The 22099-nt window shown below is 26.8% G+C and overlaps 1 protein-coding gene and 1 pseudogene across 3 annotated transcripts in view; one reads left to right on the top strand and one right to left on the bottom strand.

The window, feature by feature from the left end:
• Positions 1-22099, top strand: part of LOC112693857 — a 61309-nt gene that overhangs the window by 22485 nt on the left and 16725 nt on the right. For all 3 annotated transcript variants that reach the window (XM_025569105.1, XM_025569104.1, XM_025569103.1), the window contains exons 11-24: positions 395-421; positions 4195-4251; positions 4821-4859; positions 5414-5431; positions 6518-6553; positions 7587-7655; positions 9043-9102; positions 9395-9421; positions 12496-12531; positions 15166-15201; positions 15336-15344; positions 15573-15605; positions 20826-20876; positions 21296-21319. In XM_025569105.1, the coding sequence (XP_025424890.1) occupies positions 395-421; positions 4195-4251; positions 4821-4859; positions 5414-5431; positions 6518-6553; positions 7587-7655; positions 9043-9102; positions 9395-9421; positions 12496-12531; positions 15166-15201; positions 15336-15344; positions 15573-15605; positions 20826-20876; positions 21296-21319 (522 nt within the window). The remainder of the gene's footprint in view (positions 1-394; positions 422-4194; positions 4252-4820; positions 4860-5413; positions 5432-6517; positions 6554-7586; positions 7656-9042; positions 9103-9394; positions 9422-12495; positions 12532-15165; positions 15202-15335; positions 15345-15572; positions 15606-20825; positions 20877-21295; positions 21320-22099) is intronic.
• LOC112693858 lies at positions 13285-14651 on the bottom strand (annotated as a pseudogene).

Genomic DNA, 22099 nt, shown 5'->3' with positions numbered 1-22099 from the left:
TGAATGATGGTGCGGAAAGAAGCGGTACCCGCGTTTACGCCATACACACTAAGGTTCGTTTCACAGTAGTCTGTTGTAACTATGTCGATTTTTATATCACAATCATATTGCTGATTGATTATGGTAATAAATATAAAATTTATCTCGAATTTATCTAGATAAAAAGTTAACTTTATTATCTTTATCTAGACAAAAGTATAATTAAATTATCTTTATCTTAACCTAGATAAAATATTTTCAGTTCATCTTTATCTTTATCTAGATAAAATTTTAGTTATCTGGACTCAACACTGTTAAACAGTAAAATAATTTTTAAATATAAAATATACTCGTACTATAGTGAAATTTTTAATAAAATGTTTTCAATAATTCATTTTCGTTTTGGATTGTTCAGATTCTAAAATTCTTATGCTGGAAAATAGTAAGTCAATTTATAAGTGTGTATATATTATGTAATTATATTATATAGATTTTAGGGTGCAATATTTTCATTAAATTTGCTAATTATCATACAGATAAAGAAAATAATGGGGGATTACTTTGATTTACGAATAAATTAAGACATTTAACAAGAATGATCCAACAAAAGTATTTGAATTGAAAATTGAAAATTAAATGTATGGTAATTCGACGAACGTCATGTATGAGTATGCATAAGAAAATCCAAACGGTGACGTGACCATTCTTATCTGTTACCAAGTTTTCATGTTTTTCCAATTAATCCTTTGTAAATTATTTATTTTTTTGTTAATTTCTATTAATTTATTTTTTATTTTTTTTACTGATTTTGAAATTTTAATAATATCTAATTTGACTAATATCTTATTAACATTATATTTGTTGAAAAAAAAAAATAGATAATATATTTTAAATTAATTATTTAGTTGATTGTGTACATTACAATTGTTGGCTATATAAGATTTCGATTCTTCTTCTTCTTCTTCTTCTTCTCCTTCGCCTTTCTTCCAAATATTTGGGGTCAGCCACCCTTGTCAAGATTTAAGATTTAGTATTTCGATTAATTTGAAAAATTATTTTGTATTACTTTCTGTGTTTGGATTTGGGCCTGAATTTGTTCCAATAAGATGGCTTATGTTTAGTTCCTTTCTTTATTTTTCATATTTTCTGCATTCCTGGAAGATGTGTTAGACAGTGAGTATGATTCACTTTCCGTTTCCATTTGGTTCGGTTCGATATCCTTGAAGATTTTGTTCGCTATTCGTGTAATATAATTTGTAGCACATTTCGATTTCAATTCTGGTCTTATTAGTTTAAGAGTTTCAATTGTTCTGGTATCGTTATTTCTGTTGTTATGACATCCATTGGGGATGGACAGTGCCGGATTAAGTGTTTCATGAACCTTAAGCAAATAAATCAGACGGACCTAATTGACTATAAGGAGTAAAAAAAGGTGTTAATTACAAATTAAAAAAATTTCATTGTCTTAAATTTTATTTAAGAATATAAATAATAATCGAGTCAAACACATTTTTAAATAGTTTTATACTTATATAAATGTATATTTATTTTAAAATTAGTCACTGTCATCATTGCAACTGTTGACTTGTCTCTCTTCTTCATCTATACATAATCCTTTTTTTCTGGCTTTTTCATTTGAAAAAGTTCGATTGACATCATCCTAGTCTAGAGGTTTTACAAATTCACTCTCGATGCTCAAAATTCCAAAATTCTGCAGATTGTTTTGTGATGGTGAAGATCGTAATACGGTTTTTAATAACTTTAATCGGGAAAAAAATCTTTCACCAGTATAGTTGTTAGTTTTTCCCAACCACCTTTCGGTTTTGACATTTTTTTAGGTAATTTTTGAACAATAATTTTTTTTCAACTACATATAATAACTTGACACTTTTTAAAAATTAAAACACTGTGTAATACTGTACATGTTCTAATGTTTACCAACGACTGTGATAATCTCTGTCGCCAAACTTTAAATTTGGTTGCGTTGATAAAGAATCATAAATATAAACATGCTATAATAAATTGTACTGTACTGTGTAATAGTAAAGTGTTGAATAAATGTATAATTTCCATAGACAATAAAGGTAATTGCTAATAGCTATTACTGTTATTACTTATTACTTATTAGTAGGGCTCGGGACTTAAAGGACTTAAAATCATTAAAATAAGTGCTTATAAAATCACTTAAAAGTATCATTATAAACACTCAAATAAGAATTTAAGAACATAAATTTAAACAAAAATATTTAACAAAAAAAAAAAAAGTTATTTTAAATAGGAAAATTTTTTTAAAAATTTATAAAAAATCGAAATTTTCTTTTTACATAAACTTAATAAAGTAGAAAACATATTTTTTAACTATGCTGAATATATAATTAAAGATTACAAAAAATATTAAAACAAACAAATGTAGTCTATATTATAATTTTTTAATTGAAAAATCAAAAAAATAAATAAATCTATGTATTATAAAAAAAGTCTAACTTTAATTTCGAGATATTTTGCTTTATTTTTTATGAATTTTCCGAGGAATTTTCTGAAAAATAAAATGTAAACAATATTTATAAATAGTTAAAAAAAATCTGGGTCAGATCAGTGGCCTATGCCATCGTTTATAACTAAGCAAATATGCAAAAAAGCAAAAATAATCAAAAAACAGGAAGTAAGCTTTTTCTTAAAAATTCATCGAAAAAAGGAAAAAAAAGCACTTTCAAATTTCATAATTAAACGTGTTATATCATGACATACACTTCAATAACTCTATTATATTTTATGTCGAATCATAAAAATAAGCAAATGCTTTAAGTCACGAACTTTGCTTATTAGTTATAAATATACCCGTATACAATATATGGCCGATAACTGATAAAAACGAAATATTTTGTTGTATAGAAATAAACGTGTATATTAACCATTTAATTTTGGTGAGTTTAATCGAAATCCGGATTTTTTCCCCAATAAACGGTCTAATAATGTGGTAAAAGTAAAATTGAGCTGATCATTAAACCGGGTCTAGTTTGACCATCGATTTAATGTACAAATTTGCAAATTTTAATTTTTTTAATACAAAAAAAAAAAAAAATAACGAGGACCTTAAGCGGTGTTTAATTCGCTTGTAATTTAATCCAGTACTGAGGATGGAATCTTCAATATTTTGAATAAGGTGTTTAAATTATCCAAACATTAATGGTATATTCTTTGTTTATCATTTCTTACTGGTTCAAGTAATTCATCTGTATTTTCGATAACTATTCTTTTTTCTCTTCATGTATCTTATTAGTATTTGTTTGACCATTTTTATATTCTGTTTGGATATTATAATTAAATGATAATACCAAAAAAAAAATAAATAAATAACAAATGTTGTTTTTTCCATCCTACTTTGTGATTCTGATATGTAAACTGATGAGTTGGCTTTTCTTTTGAGCGATTCCTTATTGTAAATGAGGCATATCATTTTATCGTATTCTTTGGCCGATTGTATATTATTCTGTGTGTTGAAAAATTGACTAATTAAATTAATTATAAGTGTGTCTTTATTGACAATTATCTGATTTATTATTACCATTGAGTTCATTTTCTATATATGAATTATTTTGTGAGTTCTGTATTTGAGCGACTTGATTAATTGTTTTTGTAGCTTCTTTACCGTCTAATTTTACTGCTGCAGGATTGTTGGCGGATTAATGTATAGGGCAACGAACGGAGGTATAGTTTTTCTGATGATACGCGAAACATGTTAGCCATCTGTCATAAATAGTGAATTATTTATGTTGTTGTCGTGTTGTTTCCTTAACACCTGGTCGACCATATTACTACTTACTCAATTCATTTTTCGCTAAGACCCAGTTATATGAGAGGCCATCAAAATACTTACTTAACAGTTACCATAATCACTACAGTGTTAAGGTTAATTTTACGTATTTTAATTTTGGGTGAAGTGTGTTTACCAATGCACCAAACCAATTCAATAAACAAAACTCCATTAATTTAAATCTTCTTCCCTTCTGTGCAATTATCCTGCTTCCTCTCTTGCCGTCACGTCATTCAATACGGAGTGCTATCACGTGTACATTAAATTGCCTATCCACCTGGATTTTAGTGTCAAGTATTGAGTAATTATGGGCAAGTAGACTAATTATGTTATGTGTACTACACTTATTTGAAAACATTATTACTTATTAATGTATTAATTATTGTTTGAAAACTGATTAGGTGTCCTACAGAGATACGCAGATTATATTAAATTTGAAATACAAAACGAGAGTACTCGTAAGTTATAAACTGTAAACATTATGACTCCTATAAGTGTGATAAAATATCGATACAGTTTTTAAAATAAATGCAAGACATTTTTAATAACAGTTTTACTTTAAAATTAAGATTAAAATTTGCGCCAAAAGTTTTACTGTTGTTAAATAAAAAATTAAATTTAAAATTTTTACATTTATGAATGAGAATTGACTTGATGTTTTTACGTTGTATTTTTTATAAATTATAAAATCAACTATAAATGACAAATTTAACTTACAAAATTTCGAAAAATTATATTTCAGGAAAAAAATAAGATACCGAAGTACTTGTAATTAACTATATTAACAGAACTCTAAATTTTTTTAAAACAGGACTAAAAATTTAAGTACAATTTCTATATGTAGACCTTCGATAGTTTACATTTTTGAACAAATTTATTCTCTTAATAGCTCAATTATCTATTTAATTTTCATCAAATTATTATTTGTAGTTATACAAAAAGAATAATTTATTAACATTTCCAACAATACGCTTGCATAATAACTTTATTGTAAACAGCAAAAATAATTAATTATTCAATTTTTTAGTAAGAACAATATTGTTTTGGAATGCTTGGTGTAATAAAAGTAATTATGTTATTAAAACAAATTTAATATTATAATGAACTCTTGTTAATGCAATTCTTAAAAGTGTTTGTGTATTTAACTACTACAATTCTAACTTATTTTATAAAATATGAAACTCTATAACTGCATGATCACTTTTAAACAGCGTGTTAGTTAAGCAGATTATCCCAAAGCTTTGTACAAATTATAATATTATTTCATTATGAATAATTTTTCATTCTATGTTGTATAATACTACTTAAATTTATTACTTATCGGTTTTGTCCATCTTAATGGACATATTGGAAATACGGATTTATAGGTTATCCCTCTATTTTAATATTAACAAATAATTAGCATAAGTATTGTAATTAAATTAGTATTTTAGCATTATAACGAATTGAAAAAGTCAAACCTTAAAATTTTCTAGTAAGGTCATGAAAAATTTTTGTGGCCTGTGGTCGCTATTAACTAGATTATAGTTATATTTTATAGTTCAATTAAGAACTATATACAAACGTTAATTATCAGAAAATATTAATGCTCAATTTTATTTTTATATTGTATGGATGCAGTCGAAAACTTATGTATGGGTAAGAATACGATAGTCATAATCCATTATAACTTTTAAGACTTATAATTATAATAAAATAAAATGATATCGATCAAACGGTGACGGCCATATACAGCATGAAAACGATTGGAAGTTACAATAAGAATCTTGGTCTACGACTGATAATTTATTGGTCAAATACATTAACGTACAATAGCGCTAATAAATATTCCCAACCTCTTTCCAAATAAATTAATATATCTATTGTCTGTAACGTATATTCAGTAATAATAATAAAAATCGTAGATCTTATTATTATCTTCTTCGATCGACTTAAATTTAAATTAAGTTAATTAAGTTTATTTTAAATAAACCAATAATACAAATTAATAAACGTACATCATCTTAGGATATTTCATTTAATTTACTGCGTCATTTTAAACAATAGTATATACTAATATTAAAGTGTAATTTTTACTCTATACCTATAAATCCATAGAGTTCAATTTTTAGAATTACTCTGATTAAAAGAATAGTGAACTTTCATATAAAAAAATTTGCGTATGTCGTACACTGAAATAGTGGATAGTAAAAATCTTAACTAAAGTTAAAACAACTTAACCGATTAAGTATATCAAAATATAAAATCTTAAAATTAACTATTATGTGTAGAATTAGTAACTTTATTAAATGAATAACTATAATTTATTATCTTAAGTTTAGTAATATCATATCATAATATTTATAACTGTACATAAATATACTTTTTTGGCATAAAAACATTGTGTAACAGGAAAAATATTAAGCTTTTTGTGTTTTCACTTATTTCATAAATTTAGTTCAAATGGTTTAAACTTAGAAAGTTAAATTAATAATAGACATTATTAATAGTTGGAATATTAATAATGTTGATATTTGAAAGGTCATTTATAGATTCCTAAACAAAATAATACAATACAGTTCTAAAATTATAAATACAATTATATTTAAATATTTTTTATGTCCAAAAAGCGTTTTCATTTTTACTCTACAAGAGTCATTTTTCATTTTTACGCAATGATAATTTATGATTTTAAGATAATATAAGAAAACTTTTATGAAATGTTTTACTACATTGTATAAACAGAGCCAATACGAATGTTGGGATTTACAATTGAAGTATGTAAGTACATTTTTCAAAGAAATTACTACCTAAATCATTATACTAACTTGGTTATTCATAAGTAGGGCGTGGATTTTTATGTGATTAAATAATTTTATTGAATATGAATTTCTCAATTCCAATTAAAAATAAGCACGTTTTATAACACCATGGATAGTATGAGACCTTTTTTATTTTACATATTTTCACATACTTTGATGTAAATACATATTTTTAAATATTTCATCAATATTTATCTATATTGTAAATATTTCACATTTTCATATCATTTTAATACAGTTTTTATTTAATTTACAATTATTATAATAGAATTAAATGAAATAATATATTTCAAATCTTGATTCAGATATTACAATCGCTATTACTTCTGATATTATATAAAATAATAACTTGCAAAATAATTTAGCATATATTTCCACAATTTTTTTTTCTTGGTTAAAATAATAAAAAACTAAAAATATTAAATCTAACGATAGTTGAGAATCTCGCGATAGTGGAAAATGCAGAAATTAAGTTCAAGGAGAATCCGGAGTTATAATAAAAATTAATTAAATTACATACTGGATAATACGTTGGTTTACAAATAAATTTAAAATATTAGAGATAATGTTTTTAATAAAAATGAAAATATTTAGTAACACCATCCGAAATATTCGGTACGAAATATAACCCATTAACCTCTGTCAACGTTGAATACACCCTCAGCCACAATGAGTTGACATTGAAATCTAACTGCAGTACATTAAAATTTGAAAATCTTTAAATGTACGTCGTATCCAATTGTTTTGAAGACAACAATGAAGATGATCAAATGAATAATTATGAATTAATAATAAAACATTAATGTAAAATACCAATTTTTTTTTAAATATTTTACGTTTTTTAATACATATTTTAGCAAAAATAAGAACATAAATATTTACATATTTATACTTTTTTATTACATAAAAATCCGCACCCTATTCATAGTTATGAGGTTTGTTTTTTTGTTTTACTTATTTACTTTATAACACTTACATTTTTTTTTCTCAAGATGCTATCGCTAAACTTAAAAATCAAGCAATCATAGACGGAACTTTGAAAAATTACGACGATGCAGAAAGTAAATATCAAATAACAACCAAGTAAATAACAATAAGATAATTAAACTTGGTATGTTATTTTATAATGTTATTTCGCTTCACGGATATAAACATATATACCTGTATGGAGAAAAACTTTAGCTAGAGCTCACTACATTTAGTCTAGGTAGTGTACATAGAGCACATAAAATAATATACCTAGTGCACACTGACAAAGTAGTATTTAGTGTTTTGATAGACCAATAAACTCTGGATAAATTAAACAATAAAAACTAATGAACACGTAGATAAGACGCTCTGTCTAAAGAAGTATACATTTATCCATCAATGAATCTATTCAACATCTTAAATTAGAGTGAATAGACCATAAATAGACAGTTAAAGGCGAAATGTATGGAGACAAATATGAAAATAACTACGGCATATATTTGAAAAGATCCTTAAAATCATTTGTAGACATTCGTATACAATTTTCCATTCGAAATGTTTTTTTTTACACTAATTTGTTTCAACAACTTTTTTTTCTTTTTTTCTTTTTTTTTTAATTTAAAAATATACTATAACTGCAACTTCAGCACGTTTTTGGTTCGACGTGTTCCGTACGAAGCACATAATGTAATTAATCATCTACATTCTAAAATGCTCTAGAGCAGAGGTTCCCAAACTGTGGGTCGCGACCTATAAGGGGGTCGTAATTATATTTTTAGTGGGTCGCGTTTTTTTTTCATGTGTTTCTATTACTTATGGTTGATGTTTAATTGTTTAATTAGTTTTATTATAAACTGTTATCTGGGTTTGTGACAATTACAAATTTACTGCGACCAATAGACATAACGATATTTCTTTATATGTCTATGCTCGACTGTGTCAACACAACGCAATCGGATTAATGATTATTGAAAATATAGCAATATATTTGATACCTGTACCTGTAATAAATTTAAAGAAAACAACGCGTGTCACTGCAATAGCGAACGACAGAAATATATAGTGCAGTAATCGTGACCGAAAAAAGACCGAAAAACGGATTTATTCGCAACGATGACACGAACACAACAACAATATAATAGATGAGAATAGAAAAGACATTAATCATAAGAGTTATATAATTCACGGTAAAGCTGATATGTGCACAATTAACATAAACGGAAGAGGATGAGACGGAGTATGAGCTTCGTGCACCGTCGCGATGCGTCGCCAGCCTAAATACCGAATTTTGGCAATTATCGCAATCAATTTTATTTGTTGCGGTTATTTCTGTAAAAATATATAGTTTTAAAACATAAATATTCTTTTATCAAATAAATTAATGAATTCACACTATATTTCAAATTATATAGGCATTTATTATAAAAATAAATAAATACCTAACATGTCTAAGAATATAATTGTTAATTTTTTCTTTAGCAAACCAGATTTTAATGCAAATACTTATAAACCGGAATAAACAACATGCTAACGAGATCAGTAAGTAGAAAAAAATTGAGTAATTGTTTAAGCCATACGTTTCTATACATAATAATATATGTATAATATTGAATATTGTCATTAAAAGAATTTTGATTTTTAATTTTTTCTTATTTGACAATCGTAATTAGTGAATAACTATTAACTTATTAACTTTGATAAAAAAAACTGTATATTTGTATGCTCTTGACGTATATTATGCAACACTTGTAAAAACAATGAAATAATACTATTCCAAAATATTATTAATAAAATGTCATAAATGCACAATATGCTTTATTTGATTTTTTAGATATGCTTGAAATACCATTCGAAGATTGTAAGTTAATTAACTAATTTAATTTCTAAAATTAATACGAGAACTATTCAGATAAAATGCATGACTGAGTTTGTTGCAATTTATAGATTAAGAATGTAAATATTGTTTAAAATATAGCTAGTTAATTTTTGAACAAAATATAAAAAGCATATTGATTTTGATGAAAATATATTATCCTTAGGTACTTAATTGGATAAATTTGCATGATGAAATTTATTAATATCATAGATACTTTTCTCGTATAATAATATATATATTATTACATTGTGTAAACCACAATTGGATACATCTAATATTTTTGCATAAATTAATGCAATTTGAATTCTGTTTTTTAGATGGATTTTTACTTAATAATACTCATTTTTATGGTCTCTGAAATTAAATCTGTTTATTATACTCGCGCAAGCGCAATGCAACTTTTGGCCACAAATAATTATTTTTTATACTTTTTTTTATGAATTTTGGAGATTCAATCAACTTTATATGTTCAAAATTGATTAAATTACAATGATTTAACGATAAATATATTATCAAAAATTAAGTGGTTATTGTTTTTTTTTACTCTTTTGCTCTAAAAAAAAAACAGCTCTAGATACTTGAAAAATTTCCCCTTCTTATTTATTAAAGTCTTATTCCATTTTGAACTACCCATTGTACAAATTGTATGTAAATCTTACAAAATAATTAGGTTTAATAAAAATAATTAAGTTAAAATTTACTACACTAAGTTTCGACTGTAATATGTTACTTTTTAATAGTTAAAAAAATTGATTTTATAGATTTTTAATGCTAAAACTAACACCAGTCTTAAAGTGTTTTTAATTATAATATTTGATGTATCTTATAACTTGTTCAAATTGATGTTCATTCTTTTCAAAACATATTTCAGTTTGCAGGATAAATTGATTTTTAGTTGCAGCTGAAATCTGTGCTTTGGTCAATTTATTACATGCTGCTCTTATTTCGTCTTTTAAATATTGAAGGTTTATTGGAGGATCGGTATACACTTCAGTTTTTATGTAGCCCTATAAAAAAAAGTCCATTCGAGATAAATCAGGTGATCGTGGTGGCCACTCAACTGGTTCATAAGTTCCGATCAATTGATTTGAAAAATATTCGTTTAAATAATTTCGATCTATCTAGGTAAGTGTTACGAGAAGGAGCCCCATCTTGTTGGAAAATTATATTTTCTCTTGTGGTATGATGGAATGTTATCTAACGTAACTGGTAATTAATTTTTTAAAAAATTATCACATCATTTACCATTTAGTGAACCTTCATAAAAATTACGTCTCCAACATTTTGCTACCAATTATACCACACTAAACGTTGGTTCCCCAAATGGTTTGGTTGTTTAAAGTATTCAATGCTGATTTTTATCGTCTCAATAACAATGATTTTGCTTATTTAAAATACTATGGTTGATGAATTTGGATTCGTCCGTCTATAATATGGAATTTAAGTAATTGGTTTAAATCTAATTCAGTCATCAACCAAACTACAAATCTACGCTCTACATTGCTTTCACATAAATGTTGAATTAAATCTGGTTTATTTGGATGTATTGTGAATGTTTTTTTTTATTATTATTTTTAATTGTGGTATGAAACAATCCTAGTTTCCTTCAATAATAATATTTATTTATATTTATTGGGCTAGATATTTTAAGATACCCAATAAAAAAACCCATAGCAAAATAGTAACTAAATATTAAAGTGATTATTTAAATTTATGCTCTATTTTGACCAAGATAATCATTAAAAATAAATTAAATGAAATCGATAATTTGGAGTTGTATAATAATAATCAATACACAAGTTTAAAGACAGAAAACTATTGAATGTTCTAATACTGATAATACTAATACTTAAATACTATTTCAATATATTATGTTTGTATTGAACAATATATATATTTTTTTAACTATTAAAGAATAACAGATTATAATCAAAACTCAGTGTAGTAAATTTAAAATTAAATATGCTTATTATATTTGATTTATCCGATCTACAGACAATTTGTACAATTGGTAGTTCAAAATGAAATAAACTTAAATAAATAAGAAGGGAAAATTTATAAGTGATAGATATAATAGGGACAAAAATTATATAATTTAAAAATATGTGTGCATTGCGTGAGTTTAACAAACAGGTTTAAGTTCAGAGACCCTAAAAATATATATTATTATTTATAACATCCATCTAAGAAAACAGAATTCAAATTGTATTGTTCTACACAAAAATATTAGGTGTATTCGATTATCATTTACCATTATTATTGTTTTTATACATACATACATAATGATCGGAATAAATAAAGTAATACAAAATTTGAAATAACGTAATAAAATAGAAATAAATTATCTTAACAAAATTGGAGATATCGCATTTGGTATCAAATGCTTCAGTTAAATATCCAATATTTAAGAATTCTAAGACCCCCGAAATTTTAGTTAATTAAAATATAAAAAAATTATAGTGTAACTGGTTTGATTCTTATATACTCGTATACATTTCTTAAATATACTTCTTAAATAGACGGGATTAATTTTAGCGATTATTTCATAGTAAAATAATTAAATTAAATTAAAAATTATAAATTCTTAACTATGAAATATTTAATTTAATTTACATACAAATTCATTATCGCAAGTATCGCCGCAACAACATCCAAATTCTTATTTTTTAGGGCTGTTTATAAAAAAATTTAAGGATTAATTTAATTTGTATTGAATATGGTAACTAGTAATACATTGTTGAGAAGTTTTAAAAATTGTAATTTTAATTTTTAATAATTGTAATTTTAATATCGGTGCTTTTAATGACCTTGATTGGTTGAGATTTGGAAAACTATATTTATCTGCATTTTGAAAACTTGTTGTGAGTAATTTTTTATCATACCCGTACATTATTGAGATGATCGAGAGGCCGCTGAATTAATTTGCCCCAGGCCCTAAAAATCCTTAATATTTCTCTGTACTTCTATCATACGTATGCAATTATTGTCAAAGAAAATATATAACAAATAACAAAAAAGTCAAGAGTTGTAAATAATAAATTATACAACATTTTTAGATATTCTAAAATGGTATATAGACAATTTGAGAGATGGTAAGTATGACTATTTAATTATAATGGGTCTATAAAATAAATTTATTTTTGTTTAATTAATCTATTCGTAAATGTTAAATTAAATACTCAATGTTATACGAGTAGTATTATACCTACCCATTCTGAATATTTTCCTGGCACGATAACCATACATATTTCAGAAATTAGTACTTATAAAAAATTATCTAACATAAAAAAATTCAAATTACGATTTCTATAAATCTTCCAGCTTTAAAGTCTTACCAAGAAAATATTTTCAGCGAAATTGAGAAAAAAAATTTTTTTGTTTACAATCGTTAACAATAGATGTAAAATACACAATAAATGTATTTTTATGCATATATATATATATATATATATACAGTAGAAATCGGTTATAACGAGTTTCAAGGGCCAACTAGTAATTCTCGTTATAACCGGTAACTCGTTATATGCGGTTAGAACGAACATTCGTTGAAACCGATTTAAAGCGGAAATACAAAAATAAAACCGACTTTTTTTATTTTAGATAAAAAAATTTTATTTGAGATTAATTTATACATGCACGTACATACATTATTTATACATTTATTATTAATTATTATAATTGGGGATTTAATACATACATAAATATAAAACACTTGAATTGATTTAATTTTTATTTAATTTCTTAAAATAATCTTTGATCGAACTTTGCTTCGTGTTAGTGTTGATCGATGTTTCTAATAAAGAAAACGCTTTTCTTTCAGCATCTGTACCTTCATATTTTGTGTAATAAAATCTTTCTAGTGTCCTCAATGTAGCACGAGCTTCGGATATTGACGGCACAGTTTCAAACTCATCATCAAGCTCAGTATCATTATCTAGCTCAACTTGTTGGCTGGCTATGACATTGTCAACTATATCTTCATCTGTTTGAATTTCTGACGTTATTAGGTCGTCATCAATCTGTAAGTAGTCCTCGTCGATGTTAATAATCTATCCACTGTCTGCTTGTAGCTGTGTAGTATCGGTCGTAACGTCACAAAAACCTGCATGCTGAAAACAATTAGCAATCCCCGTCGATGTTACATTACGCCAAGCTTTATCCAGCATTATTATGGCATCCAAAACAGTTACTTTTGATTCTATTTGATTTTCAATATCCTCAATCATTTTCAGTACCAACTTATTCCGATAATGAGCTTTAATGTTCCTTATAACGCCCTGGTCTATCGGTTGAAGTACAGCAGTAGTGTTGGCGGGCAAAAATACGAGTTTAATAAATTTCAAATGTTGCAATTATGGGTGTGCTGGACAGTTGTCCACCAACAGTAGAATTTTTTTTTCCTTACGGCATAATTCATCATCCCAATAATTAAGAGTCTTTTCAAAAATTGTTGAGGTCATCCAAGCTTTGGTGTTATTTTCATAAAATACGGGAAGTGATGAAACTCCTTTAAAACACCTAGGAATTTTCGATTTTCCAATAACAAGGAGTTTTCTTTTATCAGTTCCGGTCATGTTGGCAGCCACGCAAACTGTTATTCTGTCTTTGGATAATTTTCCACCCAAACATTTTTCCCCCTTGAAGCGAAGAGTTTTATCAGGTGTTAATTTGAAAAAAAGGCCTGCTTCATCGGCATTACAAATTTCATCATCACAGTAACCTGCTCGAAGGAACGGCCAAACGTTAGCCAACCAGTTAGAGCAGATATCAGTATTAACTGCAGATGACTCACCTGAGATCTTGCCGAAATCAATGTTGTGCCGCTGTCGGAAACGCTGAATCCAAGATGCAGAGCATTTGAAATTTTCATTTTTTCAGCCAGTTGGTCAATTTTTGTTTGCTAAATAGGACCACTTATAGGCATATTGAATGACCGTTGTTGTTTGAACCATACTAGTGCAGCTTCTTCAAGGTCCCTATGCTGTGCAGTGCGCAATCGTTTTGCGTTAAGTGATGTGGTTTGAAACATATTTTTTAACTTATCCCGGTTCTTCCATATGATCGAAATTGTCGACGAACAGGTGCCGAATTCTTTTGTAATTACGCTGTTTTCTCACCATTTTTTAAACGCCCGATTATACCAATTTTTTCGTCCAACGTAAACTGACGACGCGACATGGTGGAACGTCTACATACAACTGACGCTATTTGTAATTTTATTAACTTTAAAACACCAGAATTTGTAAGAATAATGTTTATTATTAATAAGTAATCCATATCTACACAACTAAAGATAATATGTCAATGATTAATCGACCTAAATACGAAAATAGTTCGTATCTTGCAGATACTTGTTCGTAGTAACCGGAAGGTCGTTAGTCAAGTTAGTTTTATTTTACTCGTTATAGCCGATAACTCGTAATAACCATACTCGTTGTAAACGTATATTTTAACATACAATCATATGCGCTCGTGCCGGGACCTAACGTTTTGCTCGTTGTAAGCAGTATCTCGTTCTAAGCGATGCTCGTTATAGTGGTTTCTACTGTATATATATATATATATATATAAGCCATGTTAGATCCTGATATTCATCAACTACTCCGAGTGCATATATGTTTAGTTATAAATTTCCCAAACCCAACTCCTATGGAACGTTCGGCATCCAATATATGTACGTATCGCATTAATGTATGTGTTTAAAAAATAAATATATCCACTTTCAGAAAAAGTTTTGGATATACAAACCTATTGTCTGAATGGTGAGTAAATGAAACCTATAATTAATTGATTAACTACTGCGTCCTTGTGGTAATATGTAGGTGTAGATAGAATAATTTAATAGCATAAACGTCATAATGTTTAATTTTACATATTTTTATATTATTTCATCTAGCATGCAATCGTAAGTATAATGTCTATATTATCATAAAATTAAATATTGGCATAAAATGTAAGGCTAAATTTCGTAATATTTTAATATTATTATTCTAATATTTTTTTTTTAAATATTTTATACTGATTGTTTTTTTTTTTTTTACGATCGCAATGTGACTCGTTAAATGTCTATTACATACATTATTAATATCGATAAACATTACTCGATAGTTATATTTTTTGAATTTTTCAATAGAAGCAGCAGCTCAATATAATATCACCGATAAACGTAAGTATTATATAATATTTTTTTAATAAATCCCAAACACATTTAGAAGATATAAAGTAAAAAATCGATCCAGGGACTGAAACCGTTTGCATTTGTCGTTATCGGTTCTCAAAATATAAAACAACTGTTCTGGTTATTAGTTAAGAAATAAAAAAATAAAGGTAACCGGTTACCTTCATCAATAAAATATAATATTATTTCTTACCTGGTAAATATCAGTGTTTACCAGTTAGGTCCGCAAGGCCCTTATTTAGTCTGATTAGGTCCCAGTGTTGTTCAGATAGTACACTAGTTGGGTCCCATGATTTTACAAGTACAACTCTAATTGGGACCGTACAGAAAAAAAACTATATCCCCTTCGTCGAGATGTCACGAAATCCGGATTTCGAAAGTACGCCCTGCCGTTTATCTATTAGAGCAGTGGCAGGGGATAGACAAACCGCGGACGAATCCGCGACTCGAGCCGGGTGCCAGGGTGATAGCTCTTGTACCGCCAGTGAAAACCCATAGTGCGCACGGATGAACGGTCATCGTCCTAATCAAGCTCCACTACGAGCCCCGTCGAATGCAACCGTAGTTTGAAGCTAGGTAAACCAAATACACCGGCCGGACACGTGACCGCATTTCCCGATGGGGTAAATTAATTTGGGGGCCCTTCGACCATAATAATAAGATATGATAAACAATAAGTGAGATGATAGTGGTGCAAGTTCGTTCTTCGTCCCTTCGGTCCTCGAACTAGATAATGTTGATTGGTGTATTGAGTTTTAAAGAAACGATAACTCATTTCTTTAGTAAAACGATTCTAAGCAAAGCTTCAGTATATAAATATACTGTTTAAATATTTTATCATTTTTAATCTAACTGTCGGTAGGATTTTTTATTTATCAACCTTTTAAAGTTTTCTTATTTGACAATTTAAAATAATGTTTTAACAAAAGATGACAACAAAGAGAATAACAGTCTATTATTAAGCAAAGCCTCAGTATAAAATAATTTTACCGGAGAAGAGATTAAGCTTTCTGAAATGTATATAAATCTCTTAAATAGAAAATAGAAATAAATAAATAATGGGCTGTTGGTAGACCGATTTATCGTATATGTATATAAGTTAAAAATATACGGCATGTGATCACGAAGAACTCCGTATTTAAATTCAGATTGTAGAACATTACCGGGTAAAGTTTATTGTTGTGTAATTTATAAGGTGCAACAGAAATAACTCTTTGATAAGGCTGTAATTTGAGTTCGGGTGAAGATAAAGTAATAACATCGATGGAAAGCTTTATCTATGTCATTTTAAGTATTTAACATGACTTGATCGGGAAAACATAGTGCGTTTGTGTCCAGGAGTTTATTTTAATAACGGCGGTTCACTGATATCGACCCAAGTGTGCAATAAATATTACATATAACTTATGCATAGCCACAGAGGAATAAAGTAATATGTATATAATATGTATATTAATTATTATAAATTACAGTAGGGTCTCGATAATCCGAACACAGGCTAATCCGAAATACGCGGTAATCCGAACGAGCTTGAGAAATATCACATCGCTATATTAATACATATATATGTGTATCATAATAATAGTAAATATGTATTTTAAATAATAAGGCTCATATATGTAATAAATATTATCTGTTCATACACACATATATAATTATAATAATTTTTTGTACACATTGTCTTTATAAATTACGAGTTTTTACGTGATTAATACAGATAAAAATAAATTTCATAATTTAAATTACAATAAAATTAATGATTTTATTAAGCCATAGATAATCCGAATAAATCAGTAATCTGAACGACTACTCTCACCGATCTCGTTCGGATTATCAAGACCCTATTGCATATAACTTTTATTTAAGTACCACATTCAACGATAAATAGTGTTTTCTATTATCAAATATAAATTTTATATCGATTGCATTACTTATTTATTAATAATAAATATTATTTCACTAAAAAGTAAATCATTCTTATATTTTATCATTTTTGATCTAATAGTTGGTAGGTCTTTACTATCAGCCTGTTTAATTTCTTGTTTGACAAAGGAGACATTTTTTAAACAAAATATCAAAATATTTTGTTCTATCTGTCTCCAAAGTTTCATTATGATTGAATGGATCAATTATTTTTCATAAACATTTAAATTGAAAATTTATGTACTTAAAAACAGTATTCCATAAAAATTCTATAATTATTTTCTTAAACGCTTATAAAAAAAAAATCCTGACTATCGATTTTAGAATTTTTTCAGTATCGTTGTTTACCATATGAGTAAGGTCATATTAAATTTTCAGAAATTTTCATCAAATATTAAAAATTGTATTACATAAAAATATTCAATAAATTAGGAAATTTCAAAATTCTATATCTAAACCAAAAGTGCTCAAATAATTTTGAAAATTTAATGATATATGGAAAAGTATGTCTTTGATTTATGGTGAAATTTTCAAGTTCCTATCCCTATTACTTTTAGAGTTATGACTAAATGACTAAAATGTGAAGAGTGTAAGTCTCGTTTACAGCACATTTTTACCGTATTTGACCGTTTTTATCGGTTTTTTCCCTCCAATGGAAAAAATATTGAGAAATTCGAAAAAGTACCTCTTTAAAGTTACCAATACCCAATTTCAAATCTAAAGAGTTGCTGTATGAAACTTTTGAACCAAGTTTTCTATGTGAAAAAGTGTTTACAGAATAGAAGAAGAAGAAAAATAAATAAATAAATATCAGTGTAAAACCATAAGATTCTTCGCTTCACTCAAAATTTAAAATGCTCACCGAGAATAACAAAATTCTTGCAAACGTATTTTTCGAAACCTTAAACAATCAAGCTTATTTAAATTCATGTATTATATACTTACATAATAAAATTGAATATTATTCATATTATTTATAATTTAATCTCGTTCAACGTTATCGGACAAGTCGCTACACACTCGCGCACGCGCGCGATTTTAATCGCCGACATGCAGCGTGTAAAATTGCTCAGTGTAATCGAGGCTTTATTATTAATTATTATACATCAAGACTTTATGGGGCCCCCTTAAAAATATTCCATTAATTGGGCCTAGTGCAAAATAGTCCCGTTGCCCTCCCCCCCTCTGAACGGCCGTAATTCTATGATCACCAGCTTAGATTTTATTATTATCTTTAATCCGAAGAAGCACTTGTTAGCTCAATTTATTATGTTCTGTATTTCCTTTTTTGTGGTTATTGCCCGATGCGTTCAATTTCACCCCTAGATACTTGAAGTTTAAACCAACTCAAACTTCATATCTCTTACTATCAAATTATTGTTTATTATTTTTCCGTGACAGTATTATATACTTTGTTTTTTCTTCATTCATAATGAAGCCCATTTATTTACTTTCATCCACGAGAGCTTCTGAATTATCCTGAAGGTCGTTCTCAGATTCGGATAGTAATACTATGTCATCAGCGTATGTTATTAATTTGATAGTCTTAGATTCTTGTAGTTTGAATCCTATACTGGTGTTTAATGCATTTCTAACCACTTCCTCCAACGCAATGTTGATGAACATTAGTGAATGTGCATCTCCCTGTTTCAGTCCTATGTTGATCATGAATGCCTTTGACAGTTGCATTTGACAATTTTTACACTCAAAAAAAGATTTATAAGTTCTTTGTACGCAGCAATATCGTTCAACATCGTCTGATAGAGACTTGTGAAATGAAAATTTTAAAATCAACGGTGACGTACACGCATTTTCTTTTTTCACTAAACATTACATTACATTTTTCCATTTCGAACAGAGAGTAAGTACGACCGAATTGAAATATGAAGTGATACTAAACATAGTTAATATTTGGGATGTCTGTTAATGAGTGAATACTGGCATTTTTTATATATATATTTTAATATTTTTAACATTATCAAGTGTATCAATACTTGAAAGTTACAGGTTTCATTGCCGAATTGTTCGGACCGAACTCGTATTTTATCGTTTTTATCACGGTTATCTACTCAGGTTGGAACATGCCCTATATCGACCCATAATAAACAATAACCTCGTTTCGTGTACAGCGCTAGCTGTATGTTCCCCGAATTATTAACTATGATAGTAAGATGATAACGTGCCACTTGCCGCCAAATTATAATCCAGTACAACCGTCATCCCGAGACCCGAGTTCCGACTCCAAGTATTCCGATAATCGACATTCGTCATTCACGCTAAAAATTTTAATTTTATCGTCGTAAATAAAATAATACTTTGACTATTTGAAATGTATAGAAAATGTATAGAACTATTTGTTATTTTTTTTTTGGTATTGTTATTTATGGCAAGTTTTTGCAACTATGGTGAAATGTTGTGTGGTTGGCTGTACTACAGGTTACAAATTCAACAATGAAAAAATGTCCATGTTTAAAGTTCCAAATAATTCACAGGATGTAAATAAATGGGGTTTGGCCAAGAAAAAATGTTATTATTACCAGTATAACTAGAGTTTGCGAAAAACATTTAATATAATTAAATAATTATTTAATTAAAATATAATATATAAAGATGAATAAAATAAAAACACGTACAAGATACGTATAACTTAATGCTTATGTTTTATTATTTGGACGTAATACAATCATTATTCTTCAAATAATTTCTGAACCTATTAATTAAGATTTTTATTATTATGCAGCCTGCACGAATACAAAATTAAATTAAATTTTTTTGTAGTTATATAAATTTTTTACAGATTGCAAGAGTCTAATATTCATATATCGTTTGATAAAAATACGAGCACTTCTTAATTTCATAAATTTTGAGTGTTTTGCAGTCTGAATATAGTAACAGTATTATTACACAGGGATAGTTGGATAGATCTATTTTTTCTTATTGTTGTGTATTTGTAAAAGAATATTTAAAATATGTACTTGCCAGCAAGACCAACATTCAATTATAACAGAATATCTCAACCAGTGAAATGCGGAAAGTACGCTCATAAGTACCTACGCTAATAAAATGCATTATAATAAACTATTAATTACTACAGTTTAAAATAACTTCCATCACAATATTTACAATTAATACTTCAATTGGGAGCCTCTATTCTCCCATCTTTGACCTTCGGTCTACAACAAACAACTAAACCTATATTTTTCTTCATCGAATTTAAAATGAATGAAGAAAACAACAAAGAAGTAACAGTATCTTCAGTCACAGTGATTTATTTTTTTTTTTTAGTATTTTCGCCAGATCAAAAATTTTCGAGAGTCGGAAGAAAACCTTATAAGAGTAAGTATATTTTAGACTGGATTAATAAAACCCAAATGTCGAGGTGAAATTTATTGATCCAGTCACTTTTAATTACCAAGAATTCATAAATCTATACATAAAAGTACTCTTAAGTGTTGCTAACAGAAACAATATATTTGGTGAAATAATGTACTTACATCTTAAATATTAAAAATATTACTTTTATTTGATCCTAAAAGGAAATTTAGAATCCAACATGAAGAGTACACAAAATTGATAAAATTAAAAAAATAGAATTTTTAATTATATAATTAATAATTGTAACAATTATGAATGATTTAATATTTATTTTTCAAGTATTTTATATGTAAAAATAAAATAAAACATGTATAAATATATATATATATATTATATACTATCAATAATATGAGTAATATTTTAAATTATTTAACATGAAGAACCAATTGATGAGGCATCCTCAAGTGAGTATTATGCGGTATATATAATTTATATATAAAAAAATTAAATATTAAAAATTATATTACCATTGAAACGAACAAAATAAAGTATTTATTCACTATGTATATAATAAAAAATGTTATTTAAAATTTACTGTAATAGTTAATTCAATTATCAATTATAAGATCATATTGAGAGTTCAATATTAAATTAAATCGGATGAATCAAAATGTATACAAAATACACTAATAGGTACCTAAATGTGCAATTTTTACTCAAATTTAATAAAATAGTATTAAAAATTTAACTCATTTCAATGATATCTGAATATTTTAATAGTAATAATTTTCTATGAGCGACTTAAATTTAAAAATAATAATTATTATTTATAATAATAATTATAATTATTATAATTATTAATTTATAATGATCAACATAGTATTAATAATATTTTTACAAATTTTTTATGAAGCGAGTAAATTTATATTTTAAATATATATATCTTATGAATATAATTTAGAAATAAACTATCATTCGGTCGTAATATATAAGTCAATTATTAATTTTAATGTTAAAATGCTAAACTAGAAGCAAAAAAAAAAAAAAAAAAACAAGATAAGTTAACTCTATTAACTCTAAATTACTCTTTGAGAGTGTCCCTTATAAAAATCAGATTTTTTGTAAAGTATAGAAAAAGGTTTTTATATATTGTTATAACTCTATAATAATAATTACGAGTACAACTCACAAAACTTTATTTTTATGAAGATTCCAAATAAATAAATATTTTAAATTCATTTTTT

Source organism: Sipha flava, unplaced genomic scaffold (assembly GCF_003268045.1).
Source record: "Sipha flava isolate LNK unplaced genomic scaffold, YSA_version1 118_pilon_pilon, whole genome shotgun sequence".
Lineage (NCBI taxonomy): Eukaryota > Metazoa > Arthropoda > Insecta > Hemiptera > Aphididae > Sipha > Sipha flava.
The sequence above is the reverse complement of the archived record's forward strand: the minus strand, read 5'-3'. Positions and strand labels throughout refer to the sequence as shown.